This window comes from Mycteria americana, chromosome 24 (assembly GCF_035582795.1).
Source record: "Mycteria americana isolate JAX WOST 10 ecotype Jacksonville Zoo and Gardens chromosome 24, USCA_MyAme_1.0, whole genome shotgun sequence".
Taxonomy (NCBI): Eukaryota; Metazoa; Chordata; class Aves; order Ciconiiformes; family Ciconiidae; genus Mycteria; species Mycteria americana.
This window is the reverse complement of record NC_134388.1, coordinates 6340090-6359996: the sequence shown is the minus strand read 5'-3', so window position 1 is coordinate 6359996 and position 19907 is coordinate 6340090. Positions and strand designations below refer to the sequence as shown.

Genomic DNA, 19907 nt, shown 5'->3' with positions numbered 1-19907 from the left:
TCGCCACTGTCCCTCCCTGCCGCGGCTCCGGCTGTTCCCGCTCCCCTCGCCCAGCCCTGGGAGCCCTATCACCGGGCACAGCCCCAGGCTGGGCTGCAGGAGGCAGCTTTGTCCTTTGAAGAGCTGCCTCCCTGCCAGAAAAATGACAAGGTGAAAGGAAGGGAAAAGGCGAAAAAGAAGGCAAAAAGCCTCCTCCCGGCACCGTTCCCCTTGCCGGCAGGGCTGTGCCCCCTGTCCCAGCAGAAGGAGCTGGAAGCAGGCTGTGAACTGGCGCTGGTCGGTGCAGGGCTCAGCTAAGAGCTGGGCCAAACACCGTGCTCCAGCTGCCAGATCTCCAACCATCAACTGCTGCAGGAGCTGGGACACAAACCCAGAGCCCCCCAGGCTGCACAAGGCCCCAGTCTGAGAGACAGGAGGCTCCTGGCTAGAAACACCAGGGCCAAGGGGATGCAGCCAGCCCCTGCGAGAGCCCTGCTCCCACTGCAGCTGCACGGGCCAGGCTGTGCTGCGGGGAAGCTTTGTCTGTTTCTGCTATAAAAGCATTTCCAGAATGTGACACCCCTGTGAATAACTAAAGCCCAACCACTCAGCAAAACAGTGGCAGTCTGGGGAGACATCAGTTCCACCTCCCCGGGAAGACAAAGGGGGAGCCCAGGCACCCCGCAGCCTTCAGGCAAAGATGCTGAGAAGGACACAGTTCCCATCTAGTATTTCAAAAAACATTTTATTTACAGTATCATACACCGCCACCCCGTGTTAGTGGTTTTCCCTGCCCGAGACCCAGAGAGCAGAATTGAAACCGACTCCTGGAAATGAGAGTCAGGAGCCACAGAAGCTGCGTTACAGCAAGGGCGGTGATAGCACCCAGCAGCTGAAGGAGGGCAGGGAGAGCAGCACCCACCCCACGGCCAAGAGCAGGGCAGGAAAGGGGGGGAGGCTCCCGCTGCGGCCACAGCCGGCTCCCTGCCCCTCCAGGCAGGGTCCTAACACGCCAGGAGGTCTGAGCCCCGCTGGTGGAGAGGGAGGGAGAGGGATGGCACCCCAGGCCAGGCACTGGCCAGGCAAGCTCTGGAGCTCGCAGCAGTGGCAGGTACATTGCACCAGGGTAAGGCCTGAGGGGAGCCGGCCCCCTCTACCATCAGCAGAGAGCTGCAGCCCTCCCCAGGGCTTGATGCCCTCCCCCCTTGCCTGGGACGCAGGCGGTAACAGCAAACAGTGCAGACACCCGGTCCCCCACCAGCCCCTCAGGGCTGCTCCCGCACTCCTCGAGGAGTCCCAGTTTGCCCCAGCATCCCGCTGTGGGGCAGGTTTCTTTTCCTGGGCTGGCAGCCGTACTCACTTTCCCCATGAGACGCAGGACAGAGGAGCCTCGTGGGCCAGTGCCTACCGCAGCCTCCGAGGCAGCCAGCAGCCCAGAGGTAGTCTGGGGCCCTGCTGGGGCTCAGCTGAAGAAATAGGTGGAATCCATCACCTTCTTCAGGTTGAATTCACCTGGGGGAAGCGAGGGAGAAGAGGTGTCAGAGAGAGCAGGGGCAGGGTGGAGATGGGGCAACTGGGAGAGAAGCTGCCGTGAGCCCCGCTTCAGCTTCCTGCAGAAAACAACTTCAGCTCGGCCCCCGCTGCAGGGTAGGTCAAGACAGCAGGGATCTTAGAGGTCTTCCAGGAACTGATGTCCCTCCAAATTTATCTAGGACAGTGGTAGGAAGAGCAAGACAGAAGAGCAGAACAGCAGCAAGGCAGGGAAGGAAGAGAGGAGCGCACAGCCTCACGGTACAAACCATCCCTGCCCCTGGATTGCGCTGCCTCTAGGGCTGACCACGGCAGCTGCTCCACAGCAGCGGAGCACTGGCCTGCTCCGTTCTGCAAAGGCAGAACAAAGGTTAGCCAGATGGTCGGGCAGAGGCAGGGCCAAGAGATTAGGGAGAGTTAAACTAATTGCCTTAATCCCATTGCATGTATATCATCTAGATCCTGGCAATTACCATGCCGAGTGCCTCCCTCCCATCTCCAGGCAAATGCCTCGTGGCTGGAAACAGATGGGAGAGGAACGAGACGAGGGACGGGATGAGCTGGGTCAACCTGGGGAAAATCCCAGGAGCTCAGCTCCAGGGAAGGCAGGGACAGCTCACAGGGATGCTACAGGGGAATGTCTTAAGGCACTGCCCCGTGGCTCTGCACTCCAGCACAGGCAGGAAAACCTCATCTCAGGGGGCGGCTTTAGCACGGCCGGCCAGACCCTCCCTACGTCCAGCTTCAGACACCACATGAGCTCAGTGATTTTGGGGGCCACTCCCCATCTCGCTCCCCTCGTCTCCAAACTGCTCCTGAGCTTTGCAGTTCCTGTCCTGTGCTCCTACCTGTCTTGGGGACATTCGAAAGCTGCTCCATCAGTTTCTTCTGCCAGAGGGCTCTAGTCTCTGTGCCGGGGCTGGATGAACCAGAAGGAAAGCAAATCAACACGGGAGCTCTGGGAGAAGGTGCACCCTCCTCTGCTCCCCAGTGCAGGCCCCTGACAACGGGATTCGGCTCCTCCGAACCACGTTACGCACCCTGCGGCAGAAGCAGGAGCCCAGCCCCCGCCACAGCAGCCCTAGGCAGGTGCTGAGGCATCTACAGACCCTGCCCAGGACCGGGCTGGTCTGGGCTGTCTGGCTGGCTCTGGGGTGGTAACAGGGTTAACAGGGCACCGGGCCGACCCAACATGCGTCTTCACTGCTCGTTACAGCCTCATGCATAGCGGGGAACCCAAGGCACAGGCATTACAGCCCGCCCCAGGCCCAGTGAGGGATTCAAGCACCAAACCCTACTTCAGTTCTGCAGCAAAAGGATGCAGACACCTTGTTTTCACAGCGAGGTCTAAGGCAACCTGGGCATCAGTCAAGAAGGAAGCACAGCTTCCCTCCAGAGCAACCCCCAGGCAGACGACACAACCCGTGAGCATCTGGGCACAACCACCCCCGGGAGAGGAATCGGTGTGGGTGGGAAGGACAGCGGTGGGGGTTTGCCAACAGGCGAGGAATACCTGCAGTACTTCTCCAGCATGAACTCGGACAGATCCTGCAGGATCTTCTCGCTGTGCAGAGCCACAAATTGCTGCCGACAGATCTGATCCAGGGAGCAATGGTGAGTCGCAGGTTAACAGGCATTTCCCCCTCCCTCAGTGCTCCTCAGCCAAGACAGGTCAGAGGCGAGGGGCAGGGAGGGCAGCGGGCAGGGGAAGGGGGGCTGCCAGACAAGGGTGAAGGGAGTCAGGCTGGGGAGGTGTGAAGCAGAGGCCACCCCCCATTTATACTGTACAACAGCCCTTGCAGCACTCCAGGGGAAAGAGCCCACCGCAGGACAGAGGCAGTGACTCTGCTGTGTGTAGCACTGATTTACAGGCACAGATTCTCCCTCACACCCTCCTTGAAGAGTGGGAGGAGACGGGGCTACAGCACCAGGAAATCAGCCAGCAAGCACCCCAGGTTCACCTCGCCTGGGTAAACACATCAGCCTACGGAGCAAAGCCCAGGGGAGGCAAGGGCTGGCAAGGACCCAGAGGACAGATCAGCAAGATCCCTGCTCACAAGGGACCTGGGAGGACACTTTTACCTGGTTCATGACGTCCACAGTGAGCGCGTGAGTCCAGTAGCAATCGTGGACTGAGACAAAGGTCAGACCCCGCCTGGGAGGCAGCAGAAGGTGCCATGAAGTAGAGCCGAGAGCCCCCTCTCCGCGATGTCCCCCACCCCACGTAGGCCCTCTTGCTGGGACGTAAGCAGGGACCACGCAAGGAAGGGGGCTCCCTGCACAGCACCTGCAGATCTTCAGAGAGAGATGGCTAACCCCACGATCTCCCTGTCCCTGCCGCCTCCTCTCAACCCTTCTCTGCCAGAAACCCCAAACACCCACCCACCAGGGAAACCTCCTTCCCCTACCGCACGCCTTGCCCTGGTGACGCTCTCCCAGCAGGGACCGAGTCCCGGAACCACGGAGAGCCCCAGCTGCCTGCTCCCTACCTGAGGCAGTGCAGAGCCGTGAGCATCATGTGCGTGGAGTCCAGGGAGTGGATGAAGTTGGGAGGGAAGGCATTCTTCTGCTTCACTGTATCAGGCTTCCTGCAGCACAGAGCGGGAGATGGGAGGAGCTGGGGCACTTCCAGCGCCAAAGATGAGAGTGCCAGCACAGAGCCAGTGCCAGCCGAGAGCTAGGGCTGATGGCGGCAGCCCTGGAGGGCCCCAAGGCCCTGCTGAAGCACAGGACCCCACTCCTCCGGCTGGCTTTTTGCAGCTCGGGGGGATACCAGGAACTTTGGCACTCATTGACAGGTTCCACTGATGGGAAGGTTTTGTCCCCGAAGCACAGGCTGGGGACAGCAGGGGCTCAGTAAAGGCTGTGGTTTCATACTTACTGGTTGCTGCTGGAGTTTTTCACACTCAAGTTCTGCATGCCGCAATTCAGCTGCGGGGAGAGAGAAAGGGGATCGGCTGTCACACTGCACTGCCCAGCCAGCACAAGGTGCTGAGCACTGCCCCGTACTTCTGGAGAGGGGATCGTGCTGACCACGAGCTACTCCGCTCTGCAGGAAACGTCCCTGGCTGCAACAAGGGACCTGGGCAGGGACCTTTCCAGAGCATCCCAGTCACCATGGCAGCTGTCACCCCTCAGGGACACCTTGTCTGCTTCCCCTCCTGAGGATGCTGGCAGGCATCCTTCACCCCTTCCCAGTGATACACCGATTCACCCCTACAAGGGCTAAGAGAAGGGCTCCTGGAGGTGAGCGGCTGCGAGGACGAGACAGGCTGGGGAGATGTGAGTCAGTGCAGCAGCGCGTGGGAGGCGAGAGCAGCGAGACTGAATCACACGAGCCCTGAGGAAGGCTCCTCGGTGCGGGGAACGGGCCCATGCCCCAGCTGCCTGAGTGGGACGGGAGCAGCAGAGCTTCCTCACCAGCCCACCCACACACTCCAGTCTCTGCAGGGAGCAACGAGGCTGGAGGATGTACCTGCACATACAAATCCTACCTGCTCTGCAGGCTCACCCGCAGGTGATGCCAACCTGCCGGGCTTCAGCTTGCTGCCTCGAAGCCCGGCTGCCCTCTCCCTGCTCCCCACCACGGCAGAGTGAGGGGTAGATGGGTCCCACACACCAGAAACTCACCACGGTGGAACTGGACCGATAGTAGGGCTGCACGATGGGGAGACCCAGCGGCGTGACCCACTCCACCGTCCGTCCCGACTGGGCAATGAGCTTGGCACTGTCCGTCAGCCAGTTCTTTAGCAGAGGGAAGTGGGGAAGAAAGCAGCTGGAGTTAGTATGGGCAGCGGGGAGACCCCATCCCCTCCCAGCACAGGCAAGCCCGACTCCTGTCACCGACTATGACAGTGCAGCACTTATGGGGGAGTTTGGCCCTGCAGCAGGCACAGTCCCACACCTCTGGGCTGGGACAGGAGGATCCTCTCTGGGCCGGGACCCAGAAGAACCATCTCTCCCCATGGAGCATCCCCTGGTTTATGCAAGGCGGGGCCAGGGAAGAAGAAAAGGCAGAGAGAGATAAGAGGAAACGGGCACCTTACCTGGATATCTCGAGTTGCTGAGAACATCTCCTTGATGCTATTGAACACCTGCTTCACGAGGTAGTGAGATGCTTCCCACAAGTATTCCTGCACAGACCAAAGGCAGAGCGAGGGGTCAGGGAAAGGGGCAGCAAAAGACGCTAAGCAAAGTGATGGGACCTCGGGTAAGCTAAAAGAGCATCTCCCTGCTCTCTGGTGCCTCAAAATTGCCTCCATCACAGACTGTGCTAAGTCTTGAGCTGTTGCAGATGGCTGTGGGTTGTGATGGAAGGAGGCTGAGATCAGCATTTCAGACGGCTCCTTGCCTGAGGACAGGCTGATCTCTGTGTAACGTTCCTGGACGAACAGGAGGCTCTCGCTGCCTCATCTGCCCCAGAAACGGCAGAAACACTCCCAGCACCAACCTGCCACGGCAAATCACCCACTCAGCACGGACTGTCTCATGGTGGGGTCAGAGAACAAGAAACAGGCACCAGGAGGAGCAAGCCTCCAAGAACTCTGCTAGAGGCAAGGGCCACTTCCAGAGGGAAGAGCACAGCCAGAAACCTTGTTTTGCATCTGGCTGTCATGCCACCAAGCTGGGGCCCAGGAAGGATGAGGTGCAGCCCCACCTGAAGAATCCCTCCCCACCCACAAGTGCTGGCAGACAGCTCTCCTGCAGGCTGGACAAGCCTGGCACAGGCATGGGGGGCTCAGTCCTGCATGTCCCTCTTCTAGCTGAGATTTGGGGGGGTGAGGAGAGAGCAAGGCAGGAAGGAAACCCACAGGAAAGGCAGTGCAGGTACCTCTCCCAGCAGGGACCGAGGGCTGAGGAAAACACTGCTGGGGGAGGCCAGGGCAGGCACGCTACCTCAGGGAACTCGTCAATCTCCTTGAGACGCTTCTCTATCTGCAGCCGCCCGCCGTAGCGTGTGACACCGTACACCACCGTCATCACCGTCTGCTTCACCACCTTGCGGCTGACGAAGCCTTGCAGCACCTGAGCGACCTTCACCCCCTGTTCAGCATCCTTCTTCCGAAACTCCTCCACCTGAGGAGGAGAGCACCCCAGGAGGTCACCCCACCATGAGCCATGCTGGTCCAGGCCCCCTCCATGGCTGGGAGAAAGTCAGGGGAACCACATGAGACCCTCCCAGCCGTGCGCTGCCTGGCTTGAACTCCTGTCAGAAACCCTGCAGCCCACCTGCACCAGCCCTGCTTAACAGAGATCGTCTGCTGAAGGAATCAAGAGGCACCCGCATCTCACAGATAACCGTGCCCGTGGGGACCAGAGCTTTCCACTGCTGCCTCAGCAGAGCAGCCTCACTTGGCAGCTGGGTGGTGCCGGCCATCACAAGGACATGGCACTAGGACTGTGGCTCAGGACTCAGGTTCTCCCGCCTCTGCCACCCCCAATGATAACTCTGAGCAAACCATGCACCCTCTGTGTGCTCCTCCCACCCTCTGGTGCAGTGCTGCCTGGATTAAACGTGCTGAGACCTAGAAGGGAGAGCCAGGGGTTCAAAGACAGTTGAGTGAGTCTGGTAGATCTCAGCACACTTCCCGGCAGACTCATTTCACATCATGTCTTGCCAAGAAAACTGAAGACTTAGCAGCAGTGCCAAAGGCTGAATCTCTCCCCCCTCCCTCCTACCCAGCTCAAAGGAAGAAAATCCCATCACCTGCAGGCCAGCCAGCTGTGACCAAGAGATGAGGAACATTCTCTGCTCTCTTCCACCTCTCTACCCGACTTCTCCCAGAGTTCATGCAGGATAAGTGAGGACAACAGAAATCCCAGAGGATTTCTCATAGCTACCTCTGTCAGGACAGATCTCCAGCCAGATCCCCACTGCAGCTGCTGCAGTGGTTCCCATTCAGGGAGGGAGGGACTCTCTGCCTGCGACCAGCTCATGCTTTCCCAGCCCTCTGCACGCTGGTCTTGCCTCAACCTTTCTCCTTGGGAGCTGGAGTGACCCTGTGCAAGACGCTGGCAAGGGGGGAGGCCCATCCAAGAGGACACCTCCCCGTGTCCCCCCTGTGCCTCACCTGCTGGGCCACTGCACTGTAGACATCCTGGGGGACATTGCAGGGCATCAGGTTGACGGAGCTGGCGCCAATAAGGTCCCGGCCAAGAGCTGCGTAGTGCTGCAGACCATTGCAAGAGCCATCCTGCGTGCGGGAAGAGAGCAGGGTGGAAAGAAGGTGTTAGCGTGTGGATGGAGCCCTGCTCATCCACGCCCGCTCAATAGCACAGATACACTTGGCTCAGGTTATTGCCATTTTTCCCTTTCTTTGGACAGGTTTCCAGCTGATCTCCCAGCAGTGGCCGGGGCCACACCACTTCCCATTTTCCTTCTAGCCAGTTTTCCTGTCTGGGTCTCATCACTAGCTACTGCTGCCCATGAGATTTGAAAAAAGAAAAGCTCACATCACACTGCCCCCTCCATGCATTTTCAAAGACATCAGAGCTCTGTGGAAACACTGGAAAACAGAAAATTCAGAAAACAAATCTGTCTAGGATGCTAAAAGAAGCCCCAAGAGCCGGCAGTCAAAACAACCTCAGAAAACCCAGGAGCGGGATCAGAGGCAGGGCAAGCCAAAGAGCACTCAGCGAGCCACAGCTGACGCCAAGGCTCCAGCTAGCCATGCTGCCTCTGCTCCGCGGCTGATGAAAACATCCTTCTGACAGAAACCAGCTCCGACCCAGCCTTTCCCAAAGCTGCAGTTACAGAGGCATGCCGACTGATCTGTCACAGCAGCTGCCCTGACAGCCCTCCTGGGACCAAGATCAGCTTGGATGAGATAGGCAGGAGCTGAACGATGGCGTGGGAAGGTCCTGCTGTTCCCCAAACAGCACCAGCAGAAATGCTTCTCACAGAAGATGTGCTGCTGCTTTGGACTATCCCTGCTCCTCCTGTGCTTGGGCTCTGCCTGGTCAAAGGGAGCCTGCAGCTGCCGGCAGGATCAACCCTCTTCTCCTCTCCTCTCCTCTCCCCCTCCTCCCCACACCCTGCAGTGCAGCAAGTTGCAGAGCGGAGAACTGACAGGGCTCCGGCAGCCCTGCTGCAGCAGAAGAGCTGCCTCTATTAACCAAGCGCTGATGACTCAGGTGGAAAGAGACTCGGGTGCCCTCCAGAAGAAGTTCTTGCTTGAATTTCATTAACGGCACCCTCCACACACCCCCGACTGCTCTCTTGATCTTTTGTTGTCATAACAATATCAGTTTAGACAGTCTCATACATATTCCAGACCATCGCTACTGGCAGAATACACCCCCATTCTCCCCCCCACTTCATTAGGGCCACCTGATCTCTTAAGGATATAAATGAGCAAACCCCTCTCACCAGGAAAACAACCCATCATTGTCTCCCATGCAGCAAGGGGATTTATCAGTGCAGACAGAAAGCTGGCTGGGCAGCGGCTGCAGAGCGTGCTGCAGATCTGCTAGGACGCAGCAGGGAGAGGGGGCCGAGCGCTGGCTGCCGGGAGCGGCTGCCTGGCTCCTCTCTCTGGCTGGCAAGGACGGATGCCTTCAGAGAGCTGAGCAGCACCTGAGCAACCGCACTTGCCCTGCTCAGAGCGTGGGCACATCTGGGACCAAGCAGGGACAGGGCACATGGTGAATGACAGCCATGTCACTGAATGCAGGGGGCAGAGATCAGCCCTTCTTCAGAGGTCCAGACCTCCCATCTTTTGCTCCTGCAGAGCTGCTTGGCTCCAGCCTCAGAACGGGAGCAGAACAAAGGTACCCAAAGCCTCAGCACAGCCCCAAGCACTTCAGACAGGCAGGTGCTGCCATGCACCATGCCACGTCCCACCCAGCCAGGGTCGGGCTGACTGCCAGTCCTGATCCTGCAGCTGGAGAAGGTAAAACTGGCCTGGCTCTCACCCTGCGGGCAGCTGACGGTGATCTCCCAGACAGGCCCTGCTCCAGCCAAAGGAAGCAAAGCAGCACTTAACTGTACTGGCTCATTAATGGCTGCATGTAGCAGCAAATTACTGAGTTCAAGTCAAGATGCCTGCAGACTGCACTCCCACTCTTAAGAAAGCCTGGCCACATGGCGTAGTAAATGCAGCACTGGAGACCTGGATGCTTCTGCCCTGCCTGTTTCCCTCCCCCAGCTCAGCCACACAGGCCATACAGATCCGTTGTCTCCCACCTGGTGAACCGGGAAGTGAGAGATGTAGGCTGCTGGATCCGGGGACCTCGAGGCCTTGGCGATTTCCATACAGCACGCCAAAGCTTGCCAGGGCTCGTCGGTGTTCATCCACCACTTCCTGCCCTGGGAACAGGAAAGCACAGGCTGGTAGGAGCAGGCAATGCTCCTGTGGCACCCCAAAGCAAAGGCAAGAGCCCCTGCGCTCTCGGGATACGCTGGGCAAGGCACCTTCTCCCACCATGCCTCCATTTCCCTAATATTTCATCATGTTTTCAGACAGAAATGTGTTATTTAGGAAACTCTGCAATGCTTTGGTTCCCTTTTTCCTCTCAAAGCATTATCTTCCAAAATGTTTTTGTTTCAAAATGATTTGCTTTCCATTTTATTTTACTTTCTAGAAGCTATGCTAAATAAGAGGAATGGCTAAGTCTCCTCTGAAATTAAAGACAACACTGATCCCTTTTTTAGCATATTTGGACAATTCCTGTTTGCACTCCAACAAAGAGGAACTTCCCTGCTTTTCAGTTCAGTCACTGAAGGGGAATCTCCCAACCCGCCTGGGGCTAGCTGCAGGCTCCTGGAGCCCACGCTATTCCCTTGCGGTTCAGGGTTCCACCACGCCACCCCGAGAGCGAGCAGAGCCGTTCCCGCCAGCCGTTCCCCACGTACCGTGAGCGGGTGGTCAGCCGAGTCCAGGATCTCCTCCATGATTTCATTGGCGTACTCCAGCCGCTCCTGCAAGGCACTCTTCTTCTTCAGCCCCGTGAGGTTAATGAGGTGGATCTTCAGCCAGTCAAGGCCCTTGGGCCCCAGTGGCCTTCCCTCTGCGAAAAGCAGGATGGCCCGGGTGACATCGTTACCGAGGTGGTTGAAATAAGGTGGGCAAGGGTAAGTCCTGCCTCGGAAGTCCATGTTGTGAGGAAACCAGAACACCTTGTCCCTGACGTAGTTGGCAATGGAGAGCTTATAGAGCGCATCCATGCGCAAGCTGTGCATTTCAGCTGTCTTCTTCTTGTACAGCAACACCTCTTGCTTCTGGGACTTGTTCCAGGTAGAGGAATTGCTGGGAGCAGCAGGAGGCCTGGGGGCCTCAGAGATGGGCGGTGGGATGTCCAGCTTCTCATTGCCTTTGTCATTGAAGATGGAGATGATGATATCCAGCACTGGCTGGTTAATCTTCCAGGCACAGTTGCCCAGCTGGTTCAGGGCATCCAGCACAGGGTGGAGGTTCACCGGAGGACACTGCTCCAGGAGCAGCTGGTGCTGGATGGCCCCATCCACAAAACGCATCAACCTGGTGTCATTCAGGACAAAGGCACCAAAGTGGGGGGAGGTCCAGGGTACCGGGGGGCACAGCATAGGTATGGCGGAGGAATTAAAGGTCAGCAAGGTCTCTGCAGCATCTGACACAATCTGGGAGAAGATGGGATGGGGCTTTATCAGCCCAACCTGGAGAGAAGAATCAGAGAGGTGAAGGTCAGCAGTAGAGGATTAGGGTTGGAGTCGGGAAGAGCATGCGGTCAATCAGCCAATACATAACGATCGTGCTAAGTACTGACACTGTCCGCACAGAACCAGAGGCTCCTCTAAGGGTCCCTGAGCAGGAAAGGTGGCAGGGAGGGAAAAGAGCCTTCCAAAGGCCCGGTTCCGATGAAGAGGTGACCTGCATGGTACCAGAGCCCCCAGGACAAGGCTTACCTGCCAGCTGCTGCGGAAGGAGTAGATGTGGTAGAGGACAGGGATAAGCTTGTGCTCCAGGCGAGGATTGAGGATGTTCCGGGGCACCTTGACAGCCTGCACCAGGAGTTCCAGCATGTGCATGCCCAGGCGCATGAGGAGCATGTACGGCCAGCTGCAGTCCTTCAAGTTCAGGGAAGGCCCAAAGCCTGCTTCTGCCACCAGCTTCTCCCAATATTCCCGTGGCAAGTACTCGTCAGGCTGGGAGGTGGAAGGAGAAAACTGGGTCAGCTGGAAGGGCCAGCCACGCTGCTCCCAGGGGGTTTGCTGGATGGGACCTATGTACATGGAGCACGGCTCTGAGAAGGACCCTCCTGCCTCTGTGTCCCTGTGAGGTCCTCCCTGACAGGGGTATTTGGGGAAGGACTGCCGACATGGCTGGGGCAAGCCCAACGGCGAGAACCTGCTTCTGCTGCAGGCCAGGACAGTGGTGCTGCAAAGCCCTTCCTCTCGCCACATCCCTGTGCTGACACCCTGTCCCCACACCATCCTGACCCTCCTTCCCAGACTGCAGATCTGCCTCCCCTGCCATGCCACATGCAGACAGCTCTGGGAACAAGCTGCTCATCCGGCCCTCGAGCTGCCCAGATCGGTGGCCTTGGCCCCTTTCTCCCCTCCCGTCCTGCCCTGCAGAGCACACCCTCCTCAAGGCTCCAAGGCATCAACTCTGCCGATTTAAAACCTTCAGGCTCAGAAATACCCACTGCTATGCCAGACCCGACCTGCCTGTTGCCATGGGGCAGGGGCCCTGCCAAGTGCTAGATGGGGCCGTACCGGTTCTGGTGGCCTCTGCAGCAGCAGATTCCCAGAACCCGGACCTTGTGCTTGCGAGGAGGTGGACAGATTGCCTCACCCCATCTCTGCTCTGCTGCTCTGTAGCCCACAGGCCCCAGGACCCCCCTCTACCTGGCTGTCCTTTGCCAGCAGGTGGATGTAGTCCTCATAGACCTCCTGCACCTTCTCCAGCTGACGGCTGCGCAGCTTCCTCTGGGTGATGTATCTGTTGTAGACTTTGGAGCCCAGCTCCCTGGCCAAGACAGCCAGGGATTCTCCTTGTGGAGAGAAGGTGTTGAGGATCTGAGAAAGGGGAAGGCAAAGAGGGTCTTAAGGAGGGAGGAACAGAAAGACGGAGCAGAGAGACAAAGCGGAAGTTAAAGCCCCTGTGTGGGGAGCATAGAAAGATGCTGATTCCCGTGATCCTGAGCAGATGATGAGGAAGGAAACGTGGCCAGGACAGAGCAGGGGCTTCTCTGCTCAGCACAGGGAGCAGAGACTTCACCTAATAACCTGGGCAAACTTTGAGGCTCATGTTCTGATTCTGCTGGCCTGAGCAGGACATCAGTGCTTTGCGGCAGCCCTGTGGCTGTCTGGGCAGCCCCGTTCCTGTGGCTCTGCGAGGGCAGGGCAGGGTCCTACCTGCAGCATGATGCCCACGTACTCCTCGTCCGGCAGCAGGCACAGGTAGGGGTAGAGAATGTTGTACCCTGACACCGTCTTGAGCTGGGACATGTTGTGCTTTGACTTCTGCAGGGCCTGGAGGATGGAGTCATGCCACCGGGAACGAAGGGTGGCCAGCAGTTTGCGCTACACAGAAATGGAAGCAAGACAGTAACGCTGTGGTGAGAGCGTGCCACCAGGGAGCTGCCCCCCTCTTTAGGCCACCGACCCCTGCCGCTCTCCCACAGGTCCCGAAGGCTGAACTGCCCCCCTTCCCTCCAGACATGCAGCCCCCAGACTCCCTGAGCTTTACCGCTTTAATGGCTTGTGGGGTCACAGGTTTGGTTGACTCCACTGACTCGATGGTTACAGTGCTGTCCAGCTCCAGCTCCAGCTGCTGCTGAAAGCGCTCCTGCAGCTCCTGCACAGAGAAATCCAGCTTGGGGTACGACACCAGCTTCTCCTGCAACAAGAGTGAGACATTAAGTGCCAAAAGCCAGAGGAAGAGAAGATGTGCTCATTCTCCCAGCTTCCCTGCAAGAGGCACGTGGTATGAGTCCCTGTTGAAGGCACCCTTCTGGGACCTCAGAGTCCAGAGTCTCTGGCTGGCAAACCCCAGGGAGTCTGGAGTAACAGGGCTCTCCAGAGGCTGCTCTGTTCCTGTGTCATGGTCAAGCACACCCCGCAGACACCCCCTCCAGCATATGAAGGTCACCTCCAGCCCCTCCTGCCAGCCCTCGGCTTCTCTGTTCCTCTCTAAGGCTGTTGGTAAGGCTATTCACTTCCTCAGAACAAGGAGCTGCCCAATGATCTGCGTGGGCTATTGAGCAGAGATCGGGCTAAAAAGTTCTTCCCACATGACAGTCCTGGGCTGGACCTGAGGACACCTGTGAACACCATTTGGCCAGCTCCAACACCCCTCTGAGCTGCAGAGACATCCCTGATCTCTGTGGCTTACTTTGGAGTAGAAGTCCTGGAGCAGAGAAGACTTGCAGGTCTGGGGGTTGGGTGGAGGGGGCAGCTGGTAGTTGGGCTGGACAATCCTGATGGCCCTCAGCACCTTCTCCTTCTCATCTTCCTCAAACAGGCACTTTTGGAAAAGCTCATCCACGTGGAAGCCGTCGTTCTTCAGCTGCTGCACACATCTGAAGAGGGACAGATAGGATAGGCTTAATCTTTCACAGGGGACTGTGTGTCTTGGGACAGAAATCAGCCCACAACGAGGCAGGGAACAAAGTTTTTCTAACAGAAGACTAAGCATGGAGAAGTGGAGACAGATGGGGGTGACCTCTTCTGAGGATCCAAGAGCCTTGACTGTGTCAGGCTTTTCCCTCCTCACTTACGCCCTCAACAGCATCACCCAGACCCACGGGAGACACGCCACAGGACAAAGAGCCACCCCTCCCAAATCCCTGGCAGAGACAAAAGCAAAACTCTCTCCCAAAGCAGGGCTTGGGGGCTGGCACCCACCAAGAATTAGCTCTGAGCACAGGGCAGGAGACTGATACACGGCTCCAGGCCATTCCAGGAGGGCTGGTGGGGCCTCCCCATGCCGGGTGGTTCCCAGCACCTTTCCTCTGTGCCACCCTTCATGCCAGCAGCTGCAGGAGGGTGCAAACTCTCGCACTCGCTGGAAAGGCTCTGACAGCCCCGGGGACCGGGATGTGCCCCACGCACTTGCCCTGGGATGCCTCTTCCTTTCTCCTGCATGCTCCTCAAAGCACGCTCCACGCAGCAACCGCCGAAAGCTTTGCAGCAACTCGTGCCTGACCGCGCCAATGTCCGCTCAGCCCCAGATGGGGGAAGAACGGTGCAGAAATGGGCATAACCAGGAAACCCCAGAAGGCAGATGCCTCAGTCCACCAAGAGCACGACTGTCGGGCAGCCTGGCAGCAGGATGCTGTCCTGCAGGAACATGGGAGCTCTCTCTGCCCTCTGCACACAGCCAGGAGACAGCTCTCAGGGCTGCAGGAGCTGCTGGGGTGGGAGCTGCCTCCAGAGCACAGCCTGTCCCTGCAAGGTCACCTGCCTCAGGTTACAGCAATCAATTATCCACTCCTCCAGCTCACACCTTTGCTGAGCAGGCAGCTTTCACCTTCACACTTGGGTGGGGAGACTGAGCTCCGCTGCTGCTGTGAGACTGAGCAAAGAGATGCAGGTTCCTTCACCCTCAAATAACCCTGCTCTCCCCTCCAGCCCGAGGCAGCAGAAGGGAACCCACGGGGCTGGTCACAGCTTGGGCAAAGGGGCAGGGGACTGCGGTTCATGCGCCGAGCCTGGGAGCCAGGGCACAGGAGCACGGCTCGCAGGGCTGCAGCAGGAACAGCCTGAGCACCAGGAGCGGCCGCAGCGCCTGCGAGGAAGCTCTCTTCCCAGCAGCAGCCCCCATCACTGCCAGGGACCAGAAATCCCTGCACGCACCAAGATCTCCCACTCCCCAGCCCCACCAAGGATGCTGCGGGACCGCATCCTCCTGGCTCTGCCGGGCTGGAGCCAGGATCCAGGGCGCAGGAGAGCCCAGAGCCCCACCTGCCGACTGGCCCGGCCCATGCCAGGTGACACTGGAGGGAGGACAGGCAGACCCGGGTGACGGTGGCACCAGCCAGGCCCCAGCCCGGGCCCCCATCAGCCACAGAAAGCAAAACAGGCAGGAGGGAGCCCCGGGCAGCTTTGGGAAAGCATTAAGACCCCAAGAGGTGACAAACAGCACCCTGAGCCAGAACTGCAAGGCGCCATGAATCCTGCTGCTGCGTGCGCCCCAGCTGCGTTTCGGTACGTTTGGGAGCGGGCAGGAGCTTTGCTGAGGAACAGCTCTACATCTCTGCAGAGCCACTCTCCCCGAAAACTACCCCGCAGCAGCCCAGTTAAAACAAGCAACTCCCACCTTACACCCTCAAAGGGACCCTGCAGTCTGGGAGCAGAGCGAGAAACAACCCCCATCTCGCCCGCTCCCGGCACAGGCTCAGCGCTCCAGGCCACGCTGCTGCCGTGTCCAGCTGGGAGAGCACATTTAGGAGAGGAAGGGAAATGAGCTCGTACCCCCACACGCAGCGCCAGCAAACAGAAACAGTTGTGGGGAAACACACACACGCCCTGGCGGGGCTTGGGGTTGACAAATCCGTGCAGGTGTGCTATAAACATCCGCCTATAGACAGCCCTACAGGTGCACTGCTGTATTGACGCAACACCCACACACCCAGGCAGGAAAGTCAATGCCAGTCGCTTCTAAATCAGCTGACTGGAAGACGTTCACTCAGAGGCATCCAGAACTTCTTAGTCGGCCAAGGGACGCAAGGCCAGTGATAAATCCCCGAACCACCCAAGGGTGTTTTGTGCAGCACTAGCAGATCACCAGAGCACTTTCTCCATCCTCTGGCAAAGCAGCTGGCTGTGCTACCAGACCCAAGCACTGCCCCTAGACCCAGCCCGCTGGGATCTCACAGGGCTCCTTCAGCTCCTCGCTTTGGGTCCGACACTTATTCTGCCCATTATGCTCCACAAAATCCATCTGAATCTCCTGATCGCACTCCTCCAGAGAGCTAGCACCCTGCAAAGCCAGCTGTTGGCTGAGCCTACACCAGGAAGGGCAAACTCCACGGAGGTGCTGCAAAAACGAACAGAGAGGCCATTCCTACTGGGCAGTGATGGAGGGGCCAGCGGGAGAGAGACGCCCAGGACGGGTGCGGAACCAAGGAGTACCTGACCGGAGAGACGCTGCTCCCAGCCCAGGGAGCTGCTCTGTGAGCTCTGGGGGGAGCAGACACAGCTCTCTCCAGAAGCAAGGTTGCTCTCACCGCCTACATCTCCTTTCTCTGCAGCATCTCAAACTGCCTAGCAGCTGGGAGTGGCAAGGAGAGCCCGCTGTGGGAGCCCTGCCCGCCCCTAGATCCGGCCACGGGAAGCAGATCAGAGCGCCTAGACATGCACGCAGCAGGGGCAGACCTTCCCAACCCCAGGCCAGCGCATCTCCTTCCCAGAGCAAGCTCCCGGTTCTCCCAGCACGGCAGCAGGCTGTGGAGATGCCGGCCGGGGCTTGGCAGCACCCTGCGGCAGGTGAAGCGTGTTACCTCCAGATGGCTTTGGTGGACGACTGGCTCCGGCCCATGCATTCCAGCGCTGCCGCGTAGGAGTCCAGGCTGGGCCGGAGACCGACGGACTCCAGCATGGAAAACAGACGGTTGATGCGCTGCAAGCAGCCCTGCGGATGAGAAGGGAAGAGGGCTGTGGACACAGACACCAGCAGCCCCAAATCACAGCTTTGCACCCCTCTGCTCCTGTTCAAATTTAGCCATGTCTGTCCTGCCCCATCCCCTTCTTCCCCTCAAAGCCACCTCACAGGGATCAGTGGCCTGATTCAGTGGCCCCCCATCAGCTCCGTCCCTCTCAGCAGAAGCCAAACCCTCCTTGAACACTTGTTGAAGGCAGATGTGACAAACACAGATAAAACCATGACTACTGCTTCTATAAGCACGAGGCTCTTCCTCCTGAGCCAGCCCCCCTCTCCCCCTCAGCCACCCAGAAAACCTGACAGCCAGAAAAGGGCAGCAGCCCCCAGCTCGGTACCTTTCTTGCCCAGCTACGCATCACGATGTTGTACGCATTGACATTCAAAAGCTTCCTCTTTGCAGGGGAGCTGTGGTACAAGAGAAGGAGCCTCTCAGCCTTCTCTGGCTGCTGCAAGAAGAGGAAGCACTCGAGGTTGGACTGGATGGTCTGCTGCAGGATCTTGTACTGGCTGCCGTCCTTCTCCTCCCGCACCCTCCGAGGCCTCTGCACCTTTGCACTCTCCTTCACTGCTGCCACCCTGGGCTTACTGTGGGCGTAGACACTGTGGGGGCCAGCGTGGCTCTGGCTCCAGGCGGCAGCAGCCACTTTACCCTTTGGGCTCTTCAGGCTCTTCTTGGCTTTAGTTTTGGCCTTTGCCTTGACCTTTGGTTTGGCCTTGGCCTGGCCCCCCAGAGCCTGCTGGGAGGCAGCAATGGATAACTTCCGCTCCACCTTTAGCTGCCGGATGTACATCTCCTTCTTCAACTTCTCGACCCAGCTGCTGGGCCGGGCCAGGCCCTCATCCCTTCCCCTGGGAGCGGGTTGCTCTTCCGCAGGGCCGGGAGCCACCACTTTCTGCAGCGGGTCCTGGTACTTGCCATTCCCCAGCGGGGCCAGCTCCACTTTGTTGACCGTCACCTCCGGGACGTTACTGGCTTGGAGCTGCTTCACTCGAGCTTTCAGCACTGCCAGGAAACACACAGCCAGGGAGAGGTGAAGGGATGCAAGGCAGGGCAGAAGGTTGTGCCCTACCCCAGGGCCTCCCCTCCAGGAGTGCCCAGGAACACGCTCAGGAAAAGAGGGTCCACACGAGGACTTCCTCCCTCCTTGGCCAGCCCTCCTCCCAGCAATCAGCTGCTTTGACCACTGTCTTTCTGGGATCCACCCATGTGCTGTGCCCCACCCCAGCATCCCGGGGAACCCAACAAGGTCACTGCAAGGGAAAAACCACCAGCTCATGCTTGTCTAACCTGCTGCCTGGTCACTTCGCTGGGCCTCTCTCCAAGGACCTCACGTCCTCGGCTCACCAAGGCAGAGCGCCCAAAGCCAGGGCACGTTCCAGGTCAGTCTGCAGGGCCCTCACACGCCCTGGAGGGACTCTTCTGCCCTCCCTTAGGACCACTCTGTGTTTTACAGCAACTCAACGCTCCCTATGGGTAAGGTGGGCCTCCAGATCCTTGGGACAGGACGGAACTTGCTCAGGGAGGCCAGCAAGTCCATGGGAAGCCCCACATCCTTGTCCAGGCTACAAGTATTTCCAGTGCCAGGTATCTTCTTTATGGCTACACAGAACGGGAAGACTCCTAGAAAACTTCCCAGACACTGAACAAGGGAAACCCCTGCAGCTCTCCCAGCTCTCCCCAACTCACCTTCCAGCAGCTCTGTCCTCTCGCAGATGGCATTTCTGCTCGCCTTCTCCTTGGTGCTGGCAGAGGAGTAGTTCCTGAGAACACTCCATGGGATCCCTGCAGCGGAAAGACACAGAGCAGGAGGTCAGAGGAGGCTTCACCCCTTACACTGCTCACTGCCCCACAACCCTGCCCCACGCCACGGCTGGGCCCCAGGTGGGCAGGGGGGAGGGCGCAGAGAGGAGAGGGCGAGCGGCGTTTCTCAGCTCAGCTTGCAGGTCCCAGCAACCTCAGCAGCAGTGCCACAGAAGGGCAGGGGCCAGCTCCATGCCAGCAAGCGACAGGGACACCCCCCTCGCCCCCAGCTCTAATCTCTTGGAGGGAACATGACCCCAGGGACGCCACAAACCCCAGCTCTGTTGCACAGGGTGACAAGACCCCAGCAACCCCCAGAGCAGGCGGACTCGATCCCACAGCAGGGACAGGACCCCAGAGACCCCCATTTCTATCCTTAGAGAATGACAATGCCCCAGAACAGCCACAGCCCCCATCTCTGTCTAGGGGGGAGCTCATGATGCAAAATGCCCCTCATAGTCCCCAGCTCTGTCCCAGAGGGGGGTTCGGGATGCCAGGGACGCCCACAACCCCAGCGCTGTCCTGGGGGGATGCCCAGGACCACAGGGACCCCACAGCCCCAGCTCCATGCCCACGGCTGAGGTCAGGCCTCCGGGACCCCACAGCCCCAGCTCCGCCCCGGGGGCTGAGGGGCAGGACCCCAGGGACCCTCCGCCCCACTCCCTCGGGACCCCGCGGCCTCAGGCCCGCTCCGGCTCCGGCCCCGGTCCCAGCCCCGCTCGGCCCCGGTGCCCGGCCCCGGTGCCCGGCCCCGGCCCCGGCCCCGCTCGGCCCTCACCCACGCCCCGCAGCCGGGCCGGGCCCAGCAGCGCCGCCCGCAGCCGCAGCAGCGCCATGGCCCCGCGCTACGCCGCCATGCTGCGCCGCGCGCCCCCACTGCGCAGGCGCCGCGCGATGCACGCCGGGAGGGGGCGTTGCGCCGCGCCGGACTACAACTCCCATGATGCAGCGCGGCCGCGCCCCCCGCCCCCTGGCGGCCGCGGCGGCCCCGACGGGACGGGACGGGACGG

The 19907-nt window shown here is 59.3% G+C and overlaps 1 protein-coding gene across 2 annotated transcripts; it reads right to left on the bottom strand.

Moving 5' to 3' along the window:
• Positions 1–703: 703 nt before the first annotated feature.
• On the bottom strand, positions 704–19832 carry POLRMT (RNA polymerase mitochondrial). 2 transcript variants are annotated; one of them, XM_075524385.1, is made up of 21 exons: positions 19676–19832; positions 18784–18879; positions 17432–18099; positions 16936–17066; positions 13827–14013; positions 13182–13331; positions 12848–13015; positions 12338–12508; positions 11393–11632; positions 10364–11143; positions 9695–9817; positions 7581–7703; positions 6406–6585; positions 5556–5642; positions 5140–5253; positions 4391–4440; positions 3999–4097; positions 3592–3664; positions 3023–3105; positions 2358–2428; positions 704–1491 (listed from the first exon to the last, which is right to left on the bottom strand). In XM_075524385.1, the coding sequence occupies exons 1-21, from the start codon at positions 19731–19733 to the stop codon at positions 1442–1444; spliced, it is 3702 nt and encodes a 1233-aa protein (XP_075380500.1). In that variant the 5' UTR covers positions 19734–19832; the 3' UTR covers positions 704–1441. The 2 variants fall into 2 exon arrangements, with proteins under 2 accessions (XP_075380500.1, XP_075380501.1); XM_075524386.1 differs by lacking the exon at positions 5140–5253.
• Between the last annotated feature and the right edge of the window lie 75 nt (positions 19833–19907).